At 53.1% G+C, this 23,615-nt stretch overlaps 1 protein-coding gene across 2 annotated transcripts in view; it reads right to left on the bottom strand.

The window, feature by feature from the left end:
• Positions 1–23,615, bottom strand: part of KDM2A (lysine demethylase 2A) — a 52,786-nt gene that overhangs the window by 10,141 nt on the left and 19,030 nt on the right. The window contains exons 4-13 of one of the 2 annotated variants that reach the window (XM_076343726.1): positions 19,441–19,579; positions 18,138–18,216; positions 16,722–16,768; positions 16,175–16,353; positions 14,357–14,463; positions 13,662–13,755; positions 11,287–11,440; positions 9,321–9,436; positions 7,831–7,957; positions 5,871–6,286 (exon numbers count right to left, since the gene is read on the bottom strand). In XM_076343726.1, the coding sequence (XP_076199841.1) occupies positions 5,871–6,286; positions 7,831–7,957; positions 9,321–9,436; positions 11,287–11,440; positions 13,662–13,755; positions 14,357–14,463; positions 16,175–16,353; positions 16,722–16,768; positions 18,138–18,216; positions 19,441–19,579 (1,458 nt within the window). Of the gene's footprint in view, positions 1–323; positions 414–5,870; positions 6,287–7,830; positions 7,958–9,320; positions 9,437–11,286; positions 11,441–13,661; positions 13,756–14,356; positions 14,464–16,174; positions 16,354–16,721; positions 16,769–18,137; positions 18,217–19,440; positions 19,580–23,615 lie in introns of those variants that run through there. The other variant, XM_076343727.1, reaches the window with a different exon arrangement.

Consider the following 23,615-nt stretch of genomic DNA (forward strand, 5'->3'; position numbering starts at 1 on the left):
TGGGCACCCGGGTCCTGGGGCTGCATCTGGCTCGGAGCTGGGGTGGGCGACAGCCCCCCTCATCCTCTGTGACCCCTCGCGCTCTGGCTGGGGGAACAACGCAGAGGGGACCCTGCGAGCGTACCGCATGCTTCCCCCGGCCGGCAGGAACTCGGCACCGGTGAGCGTGCCCCAAGGAAGGGGAGGGGAGAGGCGAACCCAAGCACCATCCAGAGACCCCTCCAGGGAAGCAGGGATCCCCCCGCGGTCGCCTCCCACCCTGGCTGGGTCCGGAGCGTCCCCGCGTCCCCTCCCCATCCCGCAAGCATTGCCAGCTGCCTGACCTTGTGCCTCTGGAGCTGCCGAGACTCTGGGGCGAAGTTTGCCGAGCCCTCTTTGTTTCGGTGCCCGCACTGCGAGGGCTGGGGCCCCCCCCTCTCCCCAGACACCTCCAGGGGCTGGCTCAGTCTGAGCGGACCCGAGCCGGACCCCAGGTCTTCGGGGACATGGCTGGGGGAGCGGCCGCACCCCCCGCCCCAAGCGCCCCCAGCTCCTCCCCGGCTCCGGCAGCCGCACTGGCAGCCGCGTGCTCCTCCCGAGCCCTTGGGCAGCAGCGGCAGCTTCCTGAGCCTGAAACAATGCTGCTGCGTCACCCACATGCGGTTCCCAGCAATGCTTTGCAACGGGAAGATGGCAGAAGAGAAAAAGCGAGCGAACGAGCAGAGGGCAGAGCCGTTCTGCTGCAGAGCCGGGAGGGGCCGGGACGGGCGGCTGGCGCCGCGCGGATTGGCGCAGGGGCCCGGGCGGCGCGGCCCACCTTCCTCCTTCTGCCACTGCAATCGGAGATGCCGGGGCCAGGCTCCCCAGGGCCGGGGCAGGCTGGGGAGAGCGCAGCAGAGAGCCCTTACCCCGGCCCGCCAGCCCCGCTCATGCCCAGCCTCCCCAACACCTTTCTTTTGTCTTCTCCAAGGTGGTTTTGGGGGTTCCTGCTGGAAGCTGAACCCACCTGGATCTAGGAGACACCACTGATGTGAGCAGGGAGAACGGGCTTTTAAATCAAGGCAAGTGGGATGAGCCCCTTGAAACGTAGGGGCTGCAGGGACTGCACCCGGACCCTCCCGACCTGGATGCACAAACCTACCCTGACAAACATCCCACCAGCCAAGTTTGGGAGCAGCTGTAGTCCCAAAGCCACCGGTGACCTAACCACTAGAGGGGGACAAACCCATAGCGGGTAAAGCAAGGTCTCCCCAGCCAGCCCCAGCTCCCCGAGACCCTCCCCACCGTGGCTCCAGACCACCACAATTAAAACGGAGGAAACTCTTGAAATAAAGCAAGCTCCCCAGAGCAGCACTGGAGAACAGTGACTGCTCCCATTCCTGGTGCAGCCAAAGCATCTGCAGGCAACCTCAGCTTTTGTCTCTCCTACCCCTGGAGAGCCCAGGAAGCCACTGGGCCACGCTGACCAGACACCTGGGTCCAGACTGTCACCACCTGAACCGCCAACGACACCCTCAGGCCCCCGGCACAGGCTCTCCACAGATCTCGCCGTCTGCGTTGCACTGGGGATGCCCAGCCCTGCCAGTACGGTTTGGCCCGGCGTGGAGGATGTGCAGGATGGCTTCTCTGTCACGTTGCTACGGTCAAGCACATCAGATGGCGTGCTGAGGTGACGCCTGGTCAGGCAGGATGGCAGAGAGGTCTTTGGCCCCACGTGCTCCAGGCTGCAGCGCTCCCATTTGGTCCATTTGGACAGCGACCATAGAAGTATCAGACATCTCGTGAACGCCGCACCGCCGGCACACCCACAGGGAGGGGAGCTCAGCACCTTACACTGCGGTTTAGTCTCATCTGACCCGCAGGCAGGAGCACGGCCAGTGCTGCCATCCCACCAAGGGGGGACCTTTTTTGGCACAGCTCACAGGCCACCCTGGCCTTCCTCATCCATCCCTGGTGGAAGCAGCTTTTGTTCCTCGCCAAGTCCTCTCTGTGTCCCATTGCCCTGCAGCAAATGGGGGACTGTGCACACTCTTCCCACAGGCACAGAGAGGGACTGGAGTGCCCCGAGACCACTCACTCCTCCCAAGGGCACTCATCGGTGCTTTTACATCCCCTGGGCTTCAGCAAGCTGACATGTTCGCTGCTTCTCTTAGACATGAGCACCTGGAGAAACAAACTGTCTTGGGAAAGCAGATTCCAGCTGGCAGATTTGCTGGGGCAGGGAAAGGAGAGCACGAGGCACAGGGAACGTTTCAGGCAGATGTGACCCACAGGAGGAGCAGACCAGGCAGACAAGAAGAACAACATGCATTTGTAGAGGAGCGAAGAGATGTCTCTGATCCTGGGGAGACCCAGCACAACACAGAGCCAGGTACGTGGGCAATGCCAGACCAGAGGCTTTGAGATGAGTTCCTGGAGACAGGATCCACACTCCTGGGAGAGGCTCTTCTTGTTTCTACAACGCTTGGTGCTCCAACACCTCCACGCAGAGCCCAAATATAACCCGTTTGTGCCAGTTACCGAGGCCGCAGGGCTTGGTGGCACTGCGGCAAGCAAATGGTTCAGACGTGGGCTCAGCTCCCCACAAGTCAGCCAACAGCAGGTCTGACAGCTCTTAAGCCAGAACCTCATGGACCGTCCTGCTCCTCTGAAGCCTAAATGAGGGAAAGCAGCACACCCCGAGAGGGGTCAGAAGTGATGGACATAAGCAGTCAAAAGACAACGGGACCCCTCAGCAGTTCCCTCTTTGCCAATGATCTTTCCAATGCCTCCAGTCCAGACCATGCACAGAGGCATCACCAAATGGATGGAGATTTTTCAGCAAGACATCAGTGCTACAAGGCAACATGTTCACAATCTCATTTCGCAAAGGCAGGTCTTCTCCTGAGGCAGTGCTAGAAGCCCTTCTGATTTCTGTGGGCCCTCCCATTTAAGCCACTGGAGAGCAGCTCTCAGTCACCGGTTCAGAAGGCTGAATCACCACAGCGATGTGGTGTCACCAGGAGCTTTCCAAGGGAGACAGGCAAAGCTAGAAAGGTTAAGGAGAGGCAGAAGTGGCAACATGCTCTTCCTCTTCAAGATGCCCCAAGCAGACTTGTCTAGGATGGGTTTACAGAGTCTCAGCGGATGGACAATCCTTCCTGCCGTGGAGCTGGAAGCACATCTTTGTCACATCCAAAGCATTGTGTCCCACCATGTGACGGCTCCAGGCTCAACTCATGACAGGATACAGAAGCAATATTTCTTCACGTGACCCAACATACAGATATTTTGAAGTCACGGTCACCACACAAGAGGCTGTGGGAAAAGGCAGCATTTTCCTGGTCTGTGCCTGCTCCCGTGTGCCTGGGTACACTGGTTAGCAGACGGTGGCAGGAAGCGTGGTAGGACGTTTGATCTGACAGGCGGATCGAGGTGCCAGGTCACTACCTGCATGTCTGGGCTCTACGGTGAGAAAACACCATGTTCTGATACCGGGTAGCAGACAGACCAAATAAACATGCAGGCCACAGCCATGAAAGCCTTCCACAACACAATATCTGCCTAACTGGAAGACAGGTAAGTAGTGACGGCAGCAAAGTTGGCAAGCGCTGAAAACACGTTAGTTCTGTGCTTCTCTAGAGCAGGTCTTTCCCAACGGTCCTGTTGGCCAGATCCCAGGTCCATTAATGATCTCACCTGGTGACGTAAGCGTAAGAGTGCCTGCTGCAGATCGATGGCCCCAGAATCAGGCTAAGATGCTGTGGAGGACGTATGCTTTCCGTTTAGCTTAAGTCACTGAAAATGGAGTAGGCTCTAGTTCTTCACTAGCATGTAAAGAGAAATAGCAGATGAACAGAAGGGATCCGGGTCTAGGGTGCAGCACGAGGGATCCCACATGGATCACGCCTCCAAGAGCTGCAAGGGACAGCAGGAGCATCAGAACAAGACCGGCAAAGGGAAGGGCTGCGCTTACACACAGCCACAGTAGGGCTGTGTTCTGGGAGAGTCAGCTACAGTTGTGCAAGAACACAAAAGCTATTAGAGGAGGGAATTATACCGAAGCCTGCATAGGAAACACGACTGAAATAGGATCTGTATCCCACATCATGAGTTACAGATGCATGGATGGCCACTTCATGCCTCTTAGGCAGGACAAGTTGTTACCAAGCTAATAAAAAAAAAGTGTTCTCCATACAAGCTGATGATATTGAAAATCAGCCCTTCACTCATCGGGCTTTTCAGTGACCAGACCAGTTAAAAGGTTTAGTTACAAAACGTCTTACCCCTTTCCAGGATTTATAAGCCAACCTACATTTGCCAGTTCCATCATCTCTAAGGAAAAATGTACGTTTTGAAAGTAGAGGTTTGCTGTAGTTTGACAAACTTGCCCTATTTTCTCCAGCCACTGCAGTCTGATGACTAAGAATCTTCATGCCTTGAGGATGCCATGTAGCACAGGCTTTACCTGGGAGGCTGCTAGTCCCGAGGGACAGAGTCCTGCAGCTCAGGATACTTCTGAACCCCAGAGGACAGCCAGCTTTAAGGACCAAGTCCTTCAGGGAAGCTGTTTGCTCTGACTGGACTGCAGGGACTTTCACTTTCACTCAGCTCATCTGCGAGGTACAACCAGACACGGGGGCTGGTGGGTCACATCAAAACCATAGGCACGCGTCCATTAGTTCCAGACCGTAACAGGTCCTTTGAACAGGTCTCAAAAGCCAGCTGAACACCGACAATCTGGAATGCTCTGCCTTCAAAACACCCAACACGTGACACCAACGTCCCTTTCTCAGTCCAAGGGTGAAATGCTGCGCTCACAGCTCAGAGCATCATATGGTCCATGGTAAGGCCGAGGCCACCCCACCGCCGTGGCTCAGAAACACACGCGTTGCGTACTTGAAGGCCACGGCACAGACAGCGCACTTAAAGCACAGGAAACCAGAAGTGCAGCCACCTAACAGCACCTGCTCCCACTCCTTCAGCCAAGCTCCACCAGAGCTTGGCCTGCAAACGACAGCCCACCCTGGGACGCCAGAGCTGCGCCCTCTGCTCCAAACAGAGAAGAGCGCCGGTTTCACCAAATGACCCACAAAAAAAAAAAAAAAAAAAATCAGGAGACAGCACTTGGAAAAGAAACATGATGGCAAAGACCAGGATACACCCATGGTTGTGTCTGGATGTCAGCTTCGGTACAGGCAAGCAGCTGAACAGATCACCATCAGCAAGGAAGGGAGCACAAGGTAACTGCGGTTTTAGGGACTAAAATGGGCTTCTGGGGAATAGAGCGAGGCTGGCATTCTCACTTCAGTGCCGAAAGGGCTAAAACACCGAAGCTCATGGAGTCAGCTCAACAGGTCTGGCGGATAAAGCTCATGGTGTAAAGCAGGGTGGGGCGGAAGAAAAAACAAGACTCTCATAACCTAAGGTCACATCCTGTGCAAACAACCCAAAGAAACAACGCCAAATCCACCTGGGGCAAGTAAAGGGCTCCAACTGTCACAGTGTCCAGCAGCCCAAGGAGTCCACAGCCGGAACTGGAAGTGAACTGTATCGCACAACAAGCACTCTTGCACTGACACCCGTAAGGGACCCAGACAGGGCCCAGAGGGTCCCCAGAGCAGTCCCAGCCACGCTGGCTGGGAGCAGTTACTGCTCTTGCTAGCCCCAACCCAAAATCCAAGCCAGGGCTGTCCCTCAGCATCAGTTGGTGTAACATTAGCCTCATGCAGAGAAAGGACACCAAGCCTGCAGACACATCACCCCCTTGTCCCAGGACGGGGCTAAGGTCAGGGTCAAGCACAGTTTCCCTGTGGTGAAATGCCTTTCCACCTCCAATGCCGCAAGAAAGTGGAGGCGCCCTGGCAGCCCCGAGGAACAGCAGCACTTGCGGCTCCCTCACGCCTACGTACCTTGACGTCAGCGATGAGGGCGTCCTCATCCTCAATGCCGGTGGGAACGCACTTCTTGTGCAGAGGGAGCGACTCCAGTTTGTCCACGAGGCAGCGCAGCCCCTCCAGCTCAAACTGCGTCAGGTGCACCTTCCTGCTCTTGCGTGGGCTGCCACTGTTCGGGTCCCAGGCCTGGCCATTTTGGGAGCCCCGGCTGGAGTCGGAAGAGTCTATAGATGGGGTCTTCTTCAGACCCGGCAGGCTGCTCCGGCAGCTCCTGCCCAGTTCATCATAGTCCACATTGGCACCGTTGGCTATGGGGCTGGTGAGAATGGACCGCCTTGTGACTGGTCGCCTGGGTTCCTTCCCTGCTGCATCCTCCTCCTCTTCCTCCTCCTCTTCCATGTTTACCGAGTCCGAGGAGCTCAGCTCCATATCTGCCATGATGAAGAAAGAGTGAGAGAAGAGCACAGTGGCCAGACAACTACTCGCAGGAGGTGTTCAGTCTCTAGAGGAATCCCCCCAGTTACCAGAGATGCTGGAGCAACAGATATGTACGGGGACAAGGCGAGAGGAAACGATGGGGCACATAGCGGCTAGAAAAGAACAGCTAGAACCCTTTCCCATTCCTGGCTCATTCTGTGGAAAGGTGAGGCACAGGATATGGGAAAACCTCCCAGAGGAGGAGACAGCAACGCCCTAGACTGAATTTCATAGAATCCTAGAATGGTTTGGGTTGGAAGGGACCTTTAAAGATCATCTAGTCCAACCCCCCTGCCATGGGCAGGGGCATCTTTCACTAGATCAGGTTGCTCAAAGCCCCATCCAACATGACTTTGCTTTGGAGGGCTTGGGATCTCCAGCCATCTGGTCCTGCGAGTGACTTGAGACCTTGACCCTGCCTTCGTGATAGGAGAAAGAGGATGTGGACTCACTAGATGACTGTGAGGTCTCTAAGCCTGATTGTGCATGATAAAGCACCCTTCTCTGACAGTAAAAGGGAAGAGGGCTCTCCTGCTCCCTTCCTTTCAGCTCTGTGCACTAGTTCCCACTTCACACTGCTCAGTGGTAGAGAAAAGGCGATGAAGGCACTGGAGGCCTCCAGGCAGGAGGAGGACAGAGACAGCCTTTCCCAAACCAAGTGCTGAGGGAGATCTCCAGAGAACTACAGGAAAAGGACAAGAGCTGGGAGCTGAGTCCCTCTGCTAGGGCCCCTTGGACTGAAGTCGAAAGCCCCAAAGAGGCTGTTGCTGTGAGGAGAGGTGCCCAGGAGTCAGTATTTACAGCCTCTTAGGAGAGCGAGGACAGATTTGGTTCAAGGGCCTTGGGTGGAGGCTATCCAGCCCTCTCCCACTCTGAAGAGTCTCTGTAAGAAATCATCTCTTGAACCACTGCTCAGGCCCCGCTTGCCTTGGCTGTAAGGAAGCCAAACATTCCTTTTGCAAGAGACTCCCTGCACTCCCTTGCACGTAAATTTGACAGCACTTTAAACTCTGCGTGCAGGAAGGCCCTGATCAGCGAGAAAGCATTACTGCCCCGCAAGCTCACAGCACAGCGGTGGTTACTGCAACTTCCCTCCGCCTCTTCTGTTAAAGGCTTTGTGTGTACAGCAAGGCCAGGAACTTGTGTGCTGGTTTTGCAGCTGCAAGGAACCTGGCCTGTTGCAGGGGCAAAGGAGGAAGCAAAAGTCTGGCTAGTTTTGACTTCTTGCTCAAAAGAAAAGAAATAAAATCGCACCTGCTTCGTCCAGTCTGCAATGCCCTCCGACTGCTCAGTACAGCAAAGAGCGAAGAGGGAGGAAATACCCAAAGAAACCACCTTGTGAAATTGAGGAAGTGATGGTCCCAAATTGTTCCCACACAGCCCTCCCCTGCCCGCCGCGCTGCTAAGCCAGACAGTACCCCAGCAGGAGGGTGCAAGAAAGCGCTTCAATACGGGTGAGGAAGGAATAAGGGCTGGACAGCCAACGCAGCGGGCTTACCCATACTGAGCGATTCCTTCTGGAAGTCCTTGGTCAGGTGTGAGCGGCTAGTGATGCAGTAGACATAGCGCTCCAGCACGTACCAACACATCTCGTAATAGAAGGGATAACGAAACTTATTTGGGACCTGCGAAAGAGGCAAGGGGAAGGGGATCAGCTCAGGCCTCCTTCACCACAGGGCTGCACAGAGATAGCTCTTATTACTGCTGCCTCAAACCAGACCGATCCCCTCCTGAGAGACAGGAAACGCACGTACGTGTTTAACAGCATCATTCATGCTTCTGGCAGCCTGATGTAATTCTCCTTGCAGAAGAATATTATCACCAGGCAGAGCAGAGACCAGGCACTACTCACTTGCAAGCCATTAACATTTCATTTTTCTTTGTTAGGGTTGCAGCTCTTCCCCCACAGACCTCCTTCTCATTAGTACAAGAAAAAAGCAGCAGATTCCACAAAAGGTTTTGGTTGAAGGTAATGGTTCAAGCCCTCTTCCCAAGCCCCAGCACAGCATCTGACAGTATTTGTACGGGGCGAGGGAAAGGGCTGGTCTATTAAGAAACCAGGATGCCAGCTCAGCTATTTAGCAGAGTGCTATCGGGGATCTGTCACATCGGCGCCGGCAATTCACACGCAGGCAGAAGATGCCACTGACCCTGCTGCCTGCCTCGCACCTTCCTGAGGCTACACTGCCCAGGGTGGAGCAGGTACACACTCCATCATTCTATGTATGTCTCGGCTGCTCTGGATGATGGTCTGACACATGAGTGCTAACTCAGGGTGCTGCAGCAGGGAGGACCCGTGAACTGCTTCGGAGAGGCCAACAGTCCATCCATCTCAGCCCAGGCATGTCCTGAGGCTTCTCTGCAGGTGCTGAGCACTGCAGGACCCATGTCTCCACAAGGAGCAAGCGAGAACACCCACTTGCCAACAGCATTCTCTGCTCGAGACCTCAGGAAGTCTTTAGTTTTAGTCATCTTAGACCACATCAAGGTCTAAGATCAACACCAAGCAGCAGCAGAAGGCAGCCAGGTAAGGGAAGAGGCAACACGCTGGATGCACTCCCATGGACATGCTGCTGCCTTCCTCTTCAGGCAGCCAGGGGAGGTCCCCATCACACTCACAGCAAGGTTTCCAGACCCCTTGGAAGCCTGGTGTCAGACTGGAGGCGGTACAAAGGAACGTAACAAGCCTTAGTGCACATTGCAGGCTGCCCCTCTGCCCAAGTTCTTGCCTGTACATTTAGCAGGCTAGGACATCTCGTTTACAGGCAGCTGGAGTTTGAGAAATCTGTGACAGAGTGAGATTCAACTTGCCTGCCCGCACACCACCGCTCCTGGCTGCGCCCTCCCCACACACCACCGCTCCTGGCTGCGCCCTCCCCACACACCACCGCTCCTGGCTGCGCCCTCCCCACACACCACCGCTCCTGGCTGCGCCCTCCCCACCATCCCAGGAGGCCACATCCTTCCAGCTCTCCCGCAGGTCCTTACCCGCGTGCGGTCTTCGATGCTGTAGATCCGGAGCTGCATAGGGATGTTGAAGCTGTGTAAGAAGTTGCCTCCAAAAACCAGCGTGTCCATGGGAGTGTACACAGCATGGATCCAACCTTGGAGAGAAAGCAGAGCTTGAAGAATCCTCCTGAGTGACTAGGTGAGGTCAAGGTCTCACAACTGACAGTCCCTACTAATTCAATCCCTTTGCAATCTCTTACGAACTGTGCTCTTCAGAGCAGGGCTGTCAAATATGCACAACCTTCACGCTGCTCAGCTAAGTCCACCTTGACAGTTGCACGCTTAACCTGCATCCAGGTTAGCCGCAAACACACAGACTAGCTATTGACCCCTTGTCACAACAGCCAGCCCTAGCAGCAGCGGGGGGCTAGGATGGCACCACATAGACTCCAGCTCTTTGAGGAAGGCAGACATCGCTGTCTTACAGCAACAACAAATGTCCACCCCTCCCGAAGTGTCATTACTGAATTACTCAATACTTGGCTCACTTGACCCATCTAAAAGCTAGAGACAGACTTGTACTTAGGCTCTTAAATACACCTGTGGATCTGGCCTCACATCCTCCCATGGTGGCACACGTGCCAGCATCCACCTCCTGTCCATAGCTTTTTGTCATCCTGGTGTCTCTGGAAAGTTGCTTTCTAGTTTCTAGGCCTAAGAACACCAGCAACAAGGAAAACAGTCTTCCAAAGTCTGTTCAACAATTGAAAAACCCTCAAAGTAACTCAAGTCCCAGCTCTGTTATCTCCAAGGTTAAGCAATTCAGACAAGCCCAACATTTTGGGAATTCCAGCATGGGTTTCCTTAGGGCAAGGCCACTCAATTCAAAAGAAGCATCAGTCGTGGTAACAGGACTCAAATGAGTCACTTGTGCAATCCCTAGTGTTTTCTGTTCCTGGTCCCGCTGTAAGCTACACCACAGCTTATTCCTACGGTGCTGTTGCAGATGAAACGGCAAGTTACAGCAGCCTTTGACATCTGAGACAGTCTTACGGACACAATTTTTATGTAACAGTTTTATTAGAAGCCTTCAAAGGAGTCCAAGAATCTTTCTCCTTGCAAGGGAATATTCCCTAGTGCAAGCACATTTTACAGACATCCCAGGTCTCCGTCACAGGTTCTAAAAGGCCGTGAGCCAGTCCTTGCAACCAACCACCTTGAGCTGCTTTTTCATCTGCCTTGTCTCTTCTGCCTTTGCTGTTTTCTAGCACAGCACTGTACTAACCGTGCATGCAAGATATTGCTGATGCCCTCCAATTATTCTGCTTGCTAAACCAAGTCAGGCTAAAGATTTCTCTTAACTCTTGAGAGTGTTCCCACTCCCAACCTCCAAGTCTCCTTGCCCAAGCCCTCTGCAAAGCAGTTACCTGCAAGTCTCTCCATGTTACTGCTTCCCAGCTCCCTATTGGGTTTCAGCATTTTCCAACATCCATTTCTAGCTATATGCTTTCCAGTTCTCCTATCTCCAGTACATGCAGACTTCGATTGTCTTTCCTCGTGTCCAGAGCAGTCACCTCGTTCCTTAAACTCACACACTGGCTCCCTTCCTTGCTTCACAATTTGAACATAACTCTGCAGAGATTTCACAAGAGACCCAGGAAGCTGAGGAGCTGTGCTGCCTTGGGCCAGCCTCTGTCCTCAACGTGCACTGCTCCGCATGCGAACATGACGGGCACTGGGAAAGCCTCCTTTAATAATTGATCAAGCGTGACGTGAGCCAGCCACAGCTTTCCCGTCGCTTGGGCTGAATCCACAGTGCCATGACAGGCATGTTTTGGGAGCTGGCAAGCAAGAAGACGGAGCCACATCACATCTCCCTCTTCTAGTTACTCATGAGGGAAGAAGCTAAATCCTGCCTGTTCCGATTTTGCTTGTGTCCCAGGAGTTTCAGCCTCTTGCCACAACCCTGGCAAAGGCCAGGATGTGCCTGCCCACCCTGAGGTACCTGAGGGGATGACAAACGTGTAGCCCTGCTTGAGCTCGATGCGCTGGCACTCTGACACTCTATCCCCAAGAAAAATGTCTCCCTGCTTCCCTGAGAGAAGCCAGTTTTCATAGAGCTCCAGGTTCTGGGGTGTAGGAGGGATCAGCCAGAAGATCTGCAAGTAAAGACGACACATGTATGTAAGACATCACATAATTAAAAGCGACTGACTACCCCCTCCTTCTTCCAAACCCGCCGTGCTCCCTCTCCAGACATCTAAATCTCTTCCTCTCCCCACCCACAGAGGATGCAAATCTGCAGAAATTCCCACTGAAGTGACCTAAACAGCTGCCCCATTTGAGAGGGCAAGCTGCTGAACAAGGTCCTTCGCGACCTGACGCACCGAGCGCCACAGGTAGACTGAGCTTGGGATGTTTCGTAAGGCATTATTTACAACATCAGCGTTGAGATAGAGCGCCCACTGAAGACAGAGTATTAGAGACAAAGGAGATATTTACCTGTGTATTTCTATCATGTTAGCAAGAGCTACAACTGAACTAGAGATTTGCACCTATCTGGCTCCATGCAATACAGGTGGCATGTAGATATCCACCCCCAACTAGGCTCTTCAGAGACTGTTAGCTCATCCTCTGGGCAAAAGCACTGGAGCCACAAACCATCAGAATTGCTGGGGAAGTCTGGCAGCTACATCTCCTTTGCAAGGAAAGGTGGGTGAAAAGCCCAGATTCTTCAGGCAGGGCAGAGTTTGCTGCCTTTCCTGAAACTAGTCTAAGTCAGTGGAGAAAGATGGGATGGAATAATTGCCCAGGACTTGTCCTAAAGAAGTGAAGAGTTTTTTCCTAGAGATCTGCCTTTACTGACTGTGGAGGGAGCCCATCCAGCCGCCATCAGCTGGCCAGTTCCTTCACAGCAGTTACAAGCAAAAGGGTTCCCTATCCTAAGGCCGTCCAAGGCTCTTTGTCAGGAGATGTCCAGCCACCACAGGCAGCCTTTTTTACCTCCTGGCTCCTTGATGAGTTCAGCCCTAGGTGGCTGATGGTTTGTTTTTTTGTGGTTGTTTTTTTTTTTTGGTTTTTTTTGTTTGTTTGTTTTTTTTTTTTTTATCAGAAGCAGTGAAGTCTCTTCCAATTGCTCACAAGGATTAAGTTAGGAGCTAGGTGTGTTTCACTGGGCAAGAGGTGGGACCAGCCTTTGGTAAATTCTGCACCAGTGCAAAGTTTCCTTGACTACAGCAGAGCTGACACCTGCAGCTAGCAAAAGCTTGAATACAAGCTCTTCCACCCAACGGCAGTCAGAGGGGAGGTTTTCCCAGCGACGACTTCATATTGACTAAGTGTCATGCTCCGAACATGACTGTGCTCTCTAGGGCAGCGGAACTGCTAGCTAGGGTGTCTGACTTAACTGTTCAAGTACTAGCTTAGCCCCTTCAGCGATACAGCACCCAAACTATTACAAATCTGTTTTCTGACAGTTAAGAGAACAAATACAACATCCCCACCTGTAAGGGGAGCTTAAGGTGCAACTCACCCTGCCTATGGGCAAGTGGAAGGACTGGCACCTTCCCAGATCCCCTTCCAGACAGATTTCTTCCAAGCCAGACCCCAGTACAACACACAGCTGGGGTGACGGAAGCCTGGCACAGGGAAATCCCTGCACAATTATAACTGGAAGCCACCCATGATGGAACAAACATTGCACTCAGATGAAGTCTGTAACCAGACAAACTCAAACTCGATGGAAGCTGGGGTTCAGTTTTCGTCTCCTGGGCTGAGCTCAGCTACAGGAAGCTACTCCAGACAAGCAGCTCAAATCTGACACTGTTTCAGAGCTACTTCTCACCAGAAACAACCATTCAAGGGTTTTGCAGTGAAGACCTGTCAGTACTCTTCAGTTTGAATGCTTCTGCTTTTGAAGTCACCTGATGTTTTAAGGTGACCCCTCACACATCTGTTGGCTATTTAAAACCCCTGGACAGCTTAGCTTTAGGAGAGGCTCCCATTCATCTTTAATTACCTTTCTTCCATTCGCTGCTGCTCCCAGTGTGCTATTTGTGCCACACCAAGAGGTGATCAGCCACGTAGCCAAATGATCTCTCAGAAGCCCAAGGCATGGACAAATTGGATTATTCTACTCTGTCATTTAGCCTTTTATAAGGTTGTCTCAGCATCATCTCTACAGCATGGGTTTTCAGCCTGTGCCTGGTGGACATCTGAGGGCCTGAACTACTTCCAAGAACCACAGAGAAACAAGTTTAGGGTGGAAAGACTTCAATTCGCTGTCTGGGACCTGCACCTTCAAGGACTGACAAAGAGAATAGACTAAAAGCCACTCCCCTAAAGCATCTGTAGCTTTCCCAACAGGGACTATCCTCCTACCTTTCCCCCTCGGTGGATGTGGTACCACACAGAAGTACCACCGAAGTCCACGTGGAAATCTGTGTAGCAGCCCTTGACACTCATCAGACAGTATCTGGCGGAAAACAAGGTGACGATAAGGTGAAAATGAGTGGCGATCCACATTTTAGAACAGATACAACGCGTTCAAAGGGAATGGGCTGCCCAAACCCAGGCCAGTGGCTCAGAGCAGTGCCAGAAGCCAATTACTGCAGTGCTAAGCACTTTAGCTGCAGGGAGGTGGTGGTTTGCAGGAGAGCTCACTTTGCATTTATATCGCATCCCCACAAAAAGATCTAGTCCAGGTTAAGGGAGAGCTTTCATCCTCACACACCCGGCAGCTCTAGAAACCCCCGTGTCACACGTCTGGCCTACAGGGCAGGACGGGCAGCGCCTGGCAGCTCAACCAACTCCAGGTGTCTCAAGGTGCTGAGCACCAAGAGTTTCCCCAAAGCGCAGGGAGCTCCTAGAAGCCACGCGACTACCCTTCCACACAGCGTTCGGCAGGGGCTTAAATAACTAACTGCAGTGTCCTTACAAGTGTCACCCGCTGAAATAAACAGGGAGACTGTTCCTCCCGCTTCCCCTTGGTACAAACTGCTTCTCCCTTGGGTAGTTTTCTTGCAAGAGATGCCTTGCTGCCTGCCACCACTGGAACAGCTCAGGAAGTCACTTACTTCTGCACCTTTGGATATTGCATCTCCAGGATAGCATTTGTAGACTCTGTCTGGCTCTCCTTCAGGTGTCTGGGCCACATGTTATCAACCCAGTCAATCAAATCCACCTATAGTAGAAAGGTGGGAGACATGAGTAGAGATGAAAGGGGCACAGTAACCCCTATTGCTGCGCCCCCCCAGCTGTCCTGGAAGCTCAAATACCTATTGCCTGCCTGGTAAGCCCACAGCTCACACGTGGCTGGGCACCTGTGGGATGAAGGGTTGCACCGGGCCCACCAAAGCCACTGCAGTGCTGCGCACAGACTGCCAGCCAGCCCAGCTCAGAGCACACCCACAACAGACGGGACCAAGGAAGGGAAGGAAGCCCTGGCGTTAGCTGAATGGCCATGATACCCCCTTTTTGGCCTCCACACACCCAGCAACCTTCCCGATGCCACTGGTGCAATCCCACGTGTAAAGCACTTAGGACCAGCTGTTCTGATGCCACTTGCTGTACAGTGAGCCTCTGAATTCACACAAGCAGCAAACACCACAGCAAGATCCCAAGCACGGTACTGGGATGCTGGTCTTCCACTTAGGGGCTAGGCAGAAATGCTATGCACTGGGCTTACATAGAAAAAACCATGCTGGGCAGCATCTGCTGGGGTGGGATTCAACTCGCTAAGCTTCAGGACAGCCAGAGCAGGCAGAAATGTCCAGGCTCCCTCTACAGTTAACAGAGAGAAGTGAATGGCGCTACAGAGCTGCCCCTTCCTCTCCACCGACTGCAGGAGCTAAGGCTGTCCATCCCATCTGTCCCACCTTACACACTTCAGTAAGGGCAACCTGTTTTCCCCCTGCCAAACAGCCTCCTGCCCCCCTTCCAGCACACTTCCAGTCTTGGCCACCTCTGCCCTCAGAGATTTCAGCATTTTGCATCAGAAACCCATGTTGTGCCATGCTGCACAACCCTCTGGAGTCTCAGCTGAACACAGGGTTGCTGACCTAACGGGACCATGGTTTCCAAACACCAAGGAAACTGCAAAGCTCAACCAGCACCCAGGCTTTAGCTATTCTCTCAAAATGCAGCAAGCATTGCTGAGCTCTGCTGTCCGATTTAGGCCCTGCCAGAGTTTTACACCTGGCCATGCATTATGGCAAGCCACCCCTGCCCTGCACCTCTCTTTGTCCACAATGGAGCTGATCGCTGCTGCGGGATGCAGGAGAGGGCTCTGCACCAAGCATCAGAGCAGCACAGTGCACAGCACAGAGGGAAAATAGGCCCAAGACTGAATGACAGCCAAGGTCTTGGCAGGCAGTGGAATCAGCTAACTGGGAGAGGCTGGAAGCCAGGGTCCCCCATCCTGTCCCCAACACTCGCTGTGGCCAAGCACAAATCTGACCTCTCTTCAAACTCGGGTGCTTGTTCAAACTCTGTGCCTGTTCTTGATCACCAGCCAGGAGGAGCGGGTTACTTCACTCTAATTATTCCTCAGCCAGTCCCTCCCGTTTCTCTAGTTGCTGACAGCTAGTGAACAAGACAGCTCTCTGCAGAATGACACGCCAGGGACTTGACCGTGGTCACTATAGCCGAGGGATGCACAGGCCGGGCAGCCCCAGCCTGACTGTGAGATCAGCTATAGCAGATGAGGTCCGAGTCTAAACACAGGATGCGCTCCAGCAGCTTCCAGAGCACAGCAGTGACATCCCTGGCCGAGCCCATGCATGTTACGAGCAGCCCCTCTCCTCCCGCATTCAAGTGCCAGGCTGCACCTTGCCTACAGAGGACCACGAGCACAAGTGAAAGGACATTCCTGCGGAAGGAAGAGCCATGCTCACCGTAGCAGGTCTCTGCACCAGGTTCTCCAGTTTGGTGTGGCTGAACTCCAGGCTGATGACATTGTAAAGTTTCTCCCGCTCGGCCTCCGGTGTTTCGTAGTAGCGTGCCCACTGTGCCATGGACATCTCAATATCCCTCTGCGTGTTCACATCCATGACGTCCACCATCCGTCGGCTCCCTGCCAGAACAGACAGACGTCACTGGAACCGTCCCTGTGTACAGTGGACCACCCAGAAGAGACACTCCAGGAGACATGGGAGCCTTCCTCAAAGAACCCACCCACACACGTGCGACGTCTTGGCCTCTCCCATAACTTCATCTTCTTCCATACCCACATTGAAACAGAAGCTGCTTCAGGTCAAACTAGACTCCTCAAGCAGGTAAGAGTTGTGATCCACTGGCAAAGGACGGCTCAGGTTCAACCAGCTGCACACTGGGGGAGCCACAAAACCAGACCTCTAGCTTTGATAAACCTGATGACTCTCCCCATTCCTCCCTATCTGCCCAGGGTGCAGCAGGGGCACACTGTGGTCCCCGCACACTTACCGACACACAGCCGCACATCATTCACGCTGAAGTCCGGATCTGGCATCCTGCAGGACAAACACCTTGCTAAAAAAATCATGAAGTGCTTCTGGTTGCAGACCCTTCCCACCTGTAACCCCAGCATTGGCACCCTGAAGATACTACTGTGCTGCTTTTTGCCTCTTGGATGCGGGTGAAAACCATGCAACTAGATCTCTGGGGGCACAGCTCCGGGCTGAGCGCTGGGGTAAAACACTGGGCCCAACTTCTGGCTAGGGAAGCAGATTTGGGAATAGGATATACCATCTCTAGAGCATGAGCTGTTGTACAGTGGCTTCTGGCAGATGAGCAAGCAGGCCTTGAGCTAAGCAATCCTAGCTCTCATTTTAAAGACTGCTCGTATGAGTTATCCCAATATAAAGGACATAGCCAGACCAGTACAAGCAGTATATTTCACTGACACAGCATAACTACTCTAACTGTTTGTACTGGCATACTTATCTGTACAAACACTGCTGTCACAGGCAGAATGGGCGAGCAGCCATTCAAGCAGCTCTTGACCCAGAGAAATAACCAAAAACTCAGGAGAAATCCAGTTTCGCCCACGCTGTAATCCTCAGTATCAAATCTGTGCCCTCCCAAGTCACCCAGCAGTTAAAACCGAGCCCGGCACAATTTCCTATCTAATTCACCACAGTACAGTACATCGTGCACTGGATGAGGTGTTGCCCATCCGTTCGCAGCCAGTTGAGGAAGTTAAGAGCAGTGTTGCTGATACTGGCTCTGACAAAGTTTGCTAGGGCTAACTTATTCCTCTAACTTTTGTATTAATCAAAACCAAAAAACACTGACCTAGCAGAAACACTGGATCAGATCAGGTTTCTTTAATTTTGTAAAAGACATCTACCACCCCATAGCGTATTTATATGAACATCATAAACCAGCACAAAGTCTTGCATCAGTACAGCTTTACACTCAAAGCTGTAAACCTTAATTGACTTACTGTAGCAAGAGAGAGAGACGGCAGTTTAGAAGTAACCGTGTTGGGCAAATCAGGTTGGAATTCTGGAAAATGCCAGAAATACTACAAATTGCTTGACACACTGGCAATAGATACCTGTATTACTAGGAAAGAAACCCAGCCAGATTTTGCATCAGAGCAGCAGCGGGACTTTCCAGACATTTGGTTGAATTGTGATCACCTACAGCCAATCCAGTCCTCACATTTTAGGTCCAAACAGACTAGTAAGAACAGGATAACTGGTGTGTAAGATACTTCTCTCTGCTCACTGCACGTAAAGAACACTGTGGACAGGACACAGTCATACCAACTTGGCAGAACACGGATCCAGCTACCAGGATCAGATCCCACACAGTGTGGAGAGAGGCAAGAAACCGGGCCAGAGTCATCCACCGCTCTGGGCCCCTGACACTTACTTTATTCCCAGGCCGTCAGAGCTCCTGAAGATGAGAGGGTCTCTCAGGCCACCCCGCTGGATGTATTCAACTGTGAAGTCTGGTGTGGGGAGAAAACGAGGGAAGGTGTTAGGGGAGACTCCTTCAGAGGACTATAGACAAACTGAGGTTAGAAAGGATCTCTGGAGATCTCTAGTTCAACCCCGCTCCCAGCGGACTGACTTCAGACTCAGATCAGGTTGTTCAGGGTCCCGTCCAGTTGAGACCCGAGAACCTCCTCATATCTCTGTTGCAAGGCTAGCCAGTGAAAGAAAGCGCTGTTCCTCACTATTTCTACACCCCTTCGGAGATCCCGGAACTCCTTTGCGGCAGGTCTGTGAGCAGCATGGTGCGTGCTGCTTGACAAGCCTCAGACAGGCCCCCCACGGAGGGGGGAGTTTCCTCCAACAGGCTGCACCAGACAGGGGAACAGCACAGTTTTTGGTCCTCAATTCCCTAAGAAGCTCACAGCCAAGCAAGAGATGCCTTGAAGAAATGCTCCTCCCTCATGGTAAATCCTCATGATGCTTGCACCGGCTGTGCGATGAAAAGACATCCCACTGAGCCATATGCGTGGTGAAAGAAAGGGGAGAGATCCCACATAGTCTTTGAATTAAGCATCTAGTAGACATGTGGCTGCAATTACAGGTGCTGACCCAGGCAAACCCTCTTGTTCCTGGCTGCCATGTGTCCCAGCAAGCCTGCAGCACTGCAGACTGGCTCATCACTCTCCAGACCGAGCGGCTTCCACGCCATTTCCCACACACGCTCCCCGTTACTAGCTCCCCTGGCCCAAGGGCTGAGCAGGCTTGAACCAATCCTCCACCAATACGCCTCACGTTGCCTTCAAACCGCTTAGGGACTGCCGCAGGACTTGCGGGGGAGCAGGCAGAAACGTCCCTGCCTGCTCTGCACCCTTTGGGTTATGCAAGTAAAGCCGTTTACAGCAGAGGGAAGCACAGAACTGCTGTGAATAGCACACAGTTTTCCCAACTTTAGAGAAGGATGGAAAGTAAAAGGCAGCAAAACGCAGGACAGCGGGAAAGGATTTCATTACCACCACACTGCCTTGTAACCGCCCTTCAAGTTGGCAGTCGGGGAGGCTTTGGGTGTAGTCAGATGCACAAGAGCATAGCCAACGGTGATCACTGTTAGCTTTCTACGAAAGGCTCGGGGAAAGATCATCTCACACACCATGCCTCACTGGAGAAGCGGCCAACCACAGCAGCTGTCTGGTTACTGACAGCAGTAGCACACACTAAAGCACAGCAGTCCCAACACAAACCTTTGCCTTCCATGAAGACCACGAAGGTGGAGTTAAACTTGTTGGTGGATAGCTTTTCCTCGAGGTCAAATGTCCTCTTCCCTTCAATTTCATCATCGGAGATGCCATCGTCCTCATAACGCCGCCTCATCGTGCCACGCTGAGGAGAGAACAGACCAGGAAGGTAAGAGTTATGGACCAGGAGGAACAGCCAGCTCGCTTCCCAGAGCCTCATCTCAACCTAGCACAGCTCAGCCAGGGCCTCTGGGGGAGCCCTTGCCCTGCAGCAGGCGGTCACTAGGAAGCCCACGCGCTTCTACTCCCAGAGAGAAGAGACCCTATATTACAGAGTTATATTATCCACTAAGTCTCTTGCTCAGAAAGCACTGTTGGTATCAGTTTTCAAGAGGGACATGCCAGGGAAGATCTATTTAGGCAACGTCTGTCCTGGATCCAAAACACACCACTGAAACATCAGATTTGCTCCTCCTACAACCAACAGATTTGTGCAAGTTGGGCTGCAGGGGAGACAGATAATTCACTCCTAATGAGCGCTAAGACAGAAACACGGGAGGAGGGGAGATAGCTCAGTATAACTGGGGCAAAGGAAAAAGAATCAGTTTTACCTTTTTACATCGTTTTTACAGGTGCATCAGTATTTCACTGTGCTAGAGGTAAAGGCACCTGTGAATTTAAATTCCTGCCAGAACACCAGCTGATAAAGGAAGGGTTTGTTTTATGCTGAAGACAATTTCAAGTTTTCATCTTTGGCTATGCTTGTACACAAAAGTTGATTTATTCCCTTGTTTGTGTGTGTGGGAGTAGCGGGGGGGGGGGGAAGTAACCCTTTTCTTAGAGGGTCTCATAAGTACATCTGTACTGGGATTCCTGACAGGCATCCTCTTCTAGCATTGCTAGATCTGGAAGAAATTACTGTCCCCAGCTGTTAGCCACCCCTCCAGAGATTGGCCATGCTCTGGCAGAGCCGTTCGTGGGAATGGTCCCTAAATCCCCTCAGATAAAAGTCAACCTGGTCTGAATTAGCCAAGCTGACTTCCCCCAGCTAGGGATGCTCCCATTATAAAGCATTCACACCAGTGTGTGCCAGCAGCCAGCCAGGGACAGGATGGGGCAGGAGGTGACGCAGCAGCTACTGTCACATCTGGGCCTGGAAACCAGCGCCTGCCTGCAGCAGGGAGGCGCAGCGGCATCGCAGCACTGGTAGCGGGGTCACATCCCCAGCAACACCACCAGTCCCAGCCACGGACCGTGATGCTGAAATTCACCATCGCCGGTGAGGTGACCGGCGTGCACGTCTGTGCGTCTCAGTCCCCGCACGACCTCCTGCCATGGCACACCTCCCGCTGCCTGAAGCGGAGCACATTTGATAGCTCATTTCTTCCTTCTTTTAGGGTCTCCTGGAAAAGACAAGAGTGCCTTTTCCCCAAGCAAGGGCACACACCTCGGCCTCCCCTCCCTGTGGCAGCGAGCTGCAGGTCTCCTCCCCGGAGTTCAGCACCGATTCGGACTTCACCCAAAGCCACTCTCCGCTCACTTCTGTCTTCCTCACCCACCCAGCCAGGGTTAAGGCAGGGCTTGCTCTGACCACATGAAGTCCCCGGAGGTACAAGCCCACCTTTCGGTGGGGGGTGAAAGCCCTGGAATGGGCGAGGGTTTATTTTGCCCCGAGCAGCCAGCCCCAGCCCTGCCTGGCCTCGCTCACCTTCCCATTAACCCCCGGCCTGCCTGCTCCCCCAGCCCGTCACACACTACAAAGCTGGATCAGACAGGCCCGGGATATTCTCCAGTGAGTTACAGCCTGGCACTAGCCATCCATCGGTCTGATCGCTACATTGCTTCGCTTGTCCCTCTCTTCTTTTTAGCCTTATCTATTTAATCAGCTCTGGTGAAAGAGAAACGACTTCCTCATACAGATGCACCGCTTTAAAGATGCTTTTTAAACTAATTAGTTCAACCAGTGCAGGAGCATGTGGGGACACTCGTTTCAAAACGGGACTTTTTTCCCCTGCTGTAACATACATGTTTAGTCCCACACTTTCAGGAAGGCTGATCGATTCACAAGTAGTTCCCCTGCCATCAAGACAGAGAAGCTTACCTCTCCCTGCTGTTAACACCTCATTAACTTTGCTTGGTTTTCCAACACCCCCCCCCCCCCCAAACCTGAACACAATAGGGGCACAAACACCTCATCTGCAAGGCAGAAACAACAGGCTGTTCCTGAGTGGGGCATCTCAGAAACAGCCCTGAAACCAATGCTCTCCAAGGGCCTGTTTGAATGGCCCCGATGATTAAACAGTCTGGAAAAGGGTTTTGGGTTTGCAGTCCTTTGGCTTAAGCCACCCACTAAACAGGGATAGCAAGCAGGTGTACTTTCTTTCACTGTTTTTAACAATACAAAGGTAAAACTAATTTTACTTACAGGCTTTTACGGACACACTTGTATAAATGCACAACGATGGATTAAAAAAAAAAAAAGAGGTGCCACCCGCAGAAGCCAAGCGACATATTCCTGGGGAGCTTTGAATTTCACACTGCTAGGGCCAGAGCGTGCACGCCAACGCACTGGCTGGGAACAGCTGTGGGGTGCTAGGGCCACGCGTGCTACCGCTCCCAGCACAAATCCAGGGGCTGAAACTCCCAAACCCTCAGTCACTCTGCCTTTAAACCCAGACCGGCTCTTTCGACTAGATACACCAGAGCTTGAAGTTAGAGATGTAGAGGTATTACTGGGAGAAGAGTACCTGGCCGTGTTATATCGAAGGGTGAGCCCACCTTACAAAGCACTTTCCCTTAAAAAAAAAAATAATCACTGAATCAGTTAATGCTGCATGGTGCTCAGTTTTAAACTGAGGGCACAGTGCAGGGGAGGGGGGGCCTGCCCCGTACAGGATTTAAGGACACAGCTGCACAAGCCAGCCTCATACTCAGCGTTTGCTGAAAAGCCCCAGCGTTTCGGGAAAGGCCCGTTTCAAGCACAGCCCCCCCCGAGGCAGGCACATGTCCCAGCAGGTCGGCCCCAGCACCGGCTCAGCAGGCTTCTGGGAGCATCGCCCCGGCACCCTGCGCTTCCACTGAAATCCAACAGCTCACCGGGGCTGGGCCAGGCTTCTGGCTCCCAGGAGGAGCGGAGCCTCTCCCCACATCTGCAACCCTCTCCCCACCGCAAAGCCTCACATCTCACCTCCGTGCTGGTGGTCTGAAACGGTGCAAAAGAGCTGCTTGGGAGGGACGGAGGCGGATGGCCCTGGCACAGCCGCACCGCAAGATGCCCATGGCGAGAAAGGATGGAACAGGTATGCTGCTGTTAGCTGAGGACCTTGTTTGGGTGCCTTGGGCTCTCAGCATGGGCAGGCGGAGCCGTGCTGGCCCCACCTTTGGGGGGCAGGAAGCTGCACAACCAGCTCCAGTAGGTCTCAGCTCCTGTTAACCCACGGGAGACCTTGATGAACTCCCACAGGCAGCACAGCACGCACAAACAGTGGCGGGGCGCTCATCTCTGGGTGCCAGAGCATCGAGAGCACCCGCTCTTCTCCCCATCGCCCCAACTCAGCGCCTGCTTCAGGAAGCGCTGCTTGCTGCTGCGTTTGCCCGAGCCGGGGAGGGAGAGCCCTGACAAAACATGCTCAGAGGTCTGCCAGGCAGCATGCAGAGACAGTGCTTTCCTGGCCGGCCAGCGCCAAGTCCAACAGAAGAAACCGGCCCAGCTGATTCCAGCTCCACGTACACCCACAGACCCTTCCTCACCTCCACTGGAGGCAAGGGGGAAGCCCAAACAGCCCCATTTGCTGGACAACCACAATTCCCATCCCAGAACCATTTCAAATCACTTCTGCCCTGAAGAGTGCTGCGCGAGGGTGCAGAAGGCTTAGGTCATATGGGCAAACACGCCAAGGAAACCTGATTTGTAGCTTCCCCTTTATATTTCTGCGCTTTCAGGGAAAGAATCATAGAATCACAGAATAGTTTGCGTTGGAAGGGACCTCTAAAGGTCATCTAGTCCAACCCCCCTGCCGTGGGCAGGGGGACATCTTCAACTAGATCAGGGTGCTCAGAGCCCCGTCCAACCTGACCTTGAATGTTTCCAGGGATGGGGCATCCACCACCTCTCGGGGCAACCTGGGCCAGCGCTTCACCACCCTCAGCGTAAAACATTTCTTCCTTCTATCTGGTCTAAA

Source organism: Aptenodytes patagonicus, chromosome 7 (assembly GCF_965638725.1).
Source record: "Aptenodytes patagonicus chromosome 7, bAptPat1.pri.cur, whole genome shotgun sequence".
Taxonomy (NCBI): Eukaryota; Metazoa; Chordata; class Aves; order Sphenisciformes; family Spheniscidae; genus Aptenodytes; species Aptenodytes patagonicus.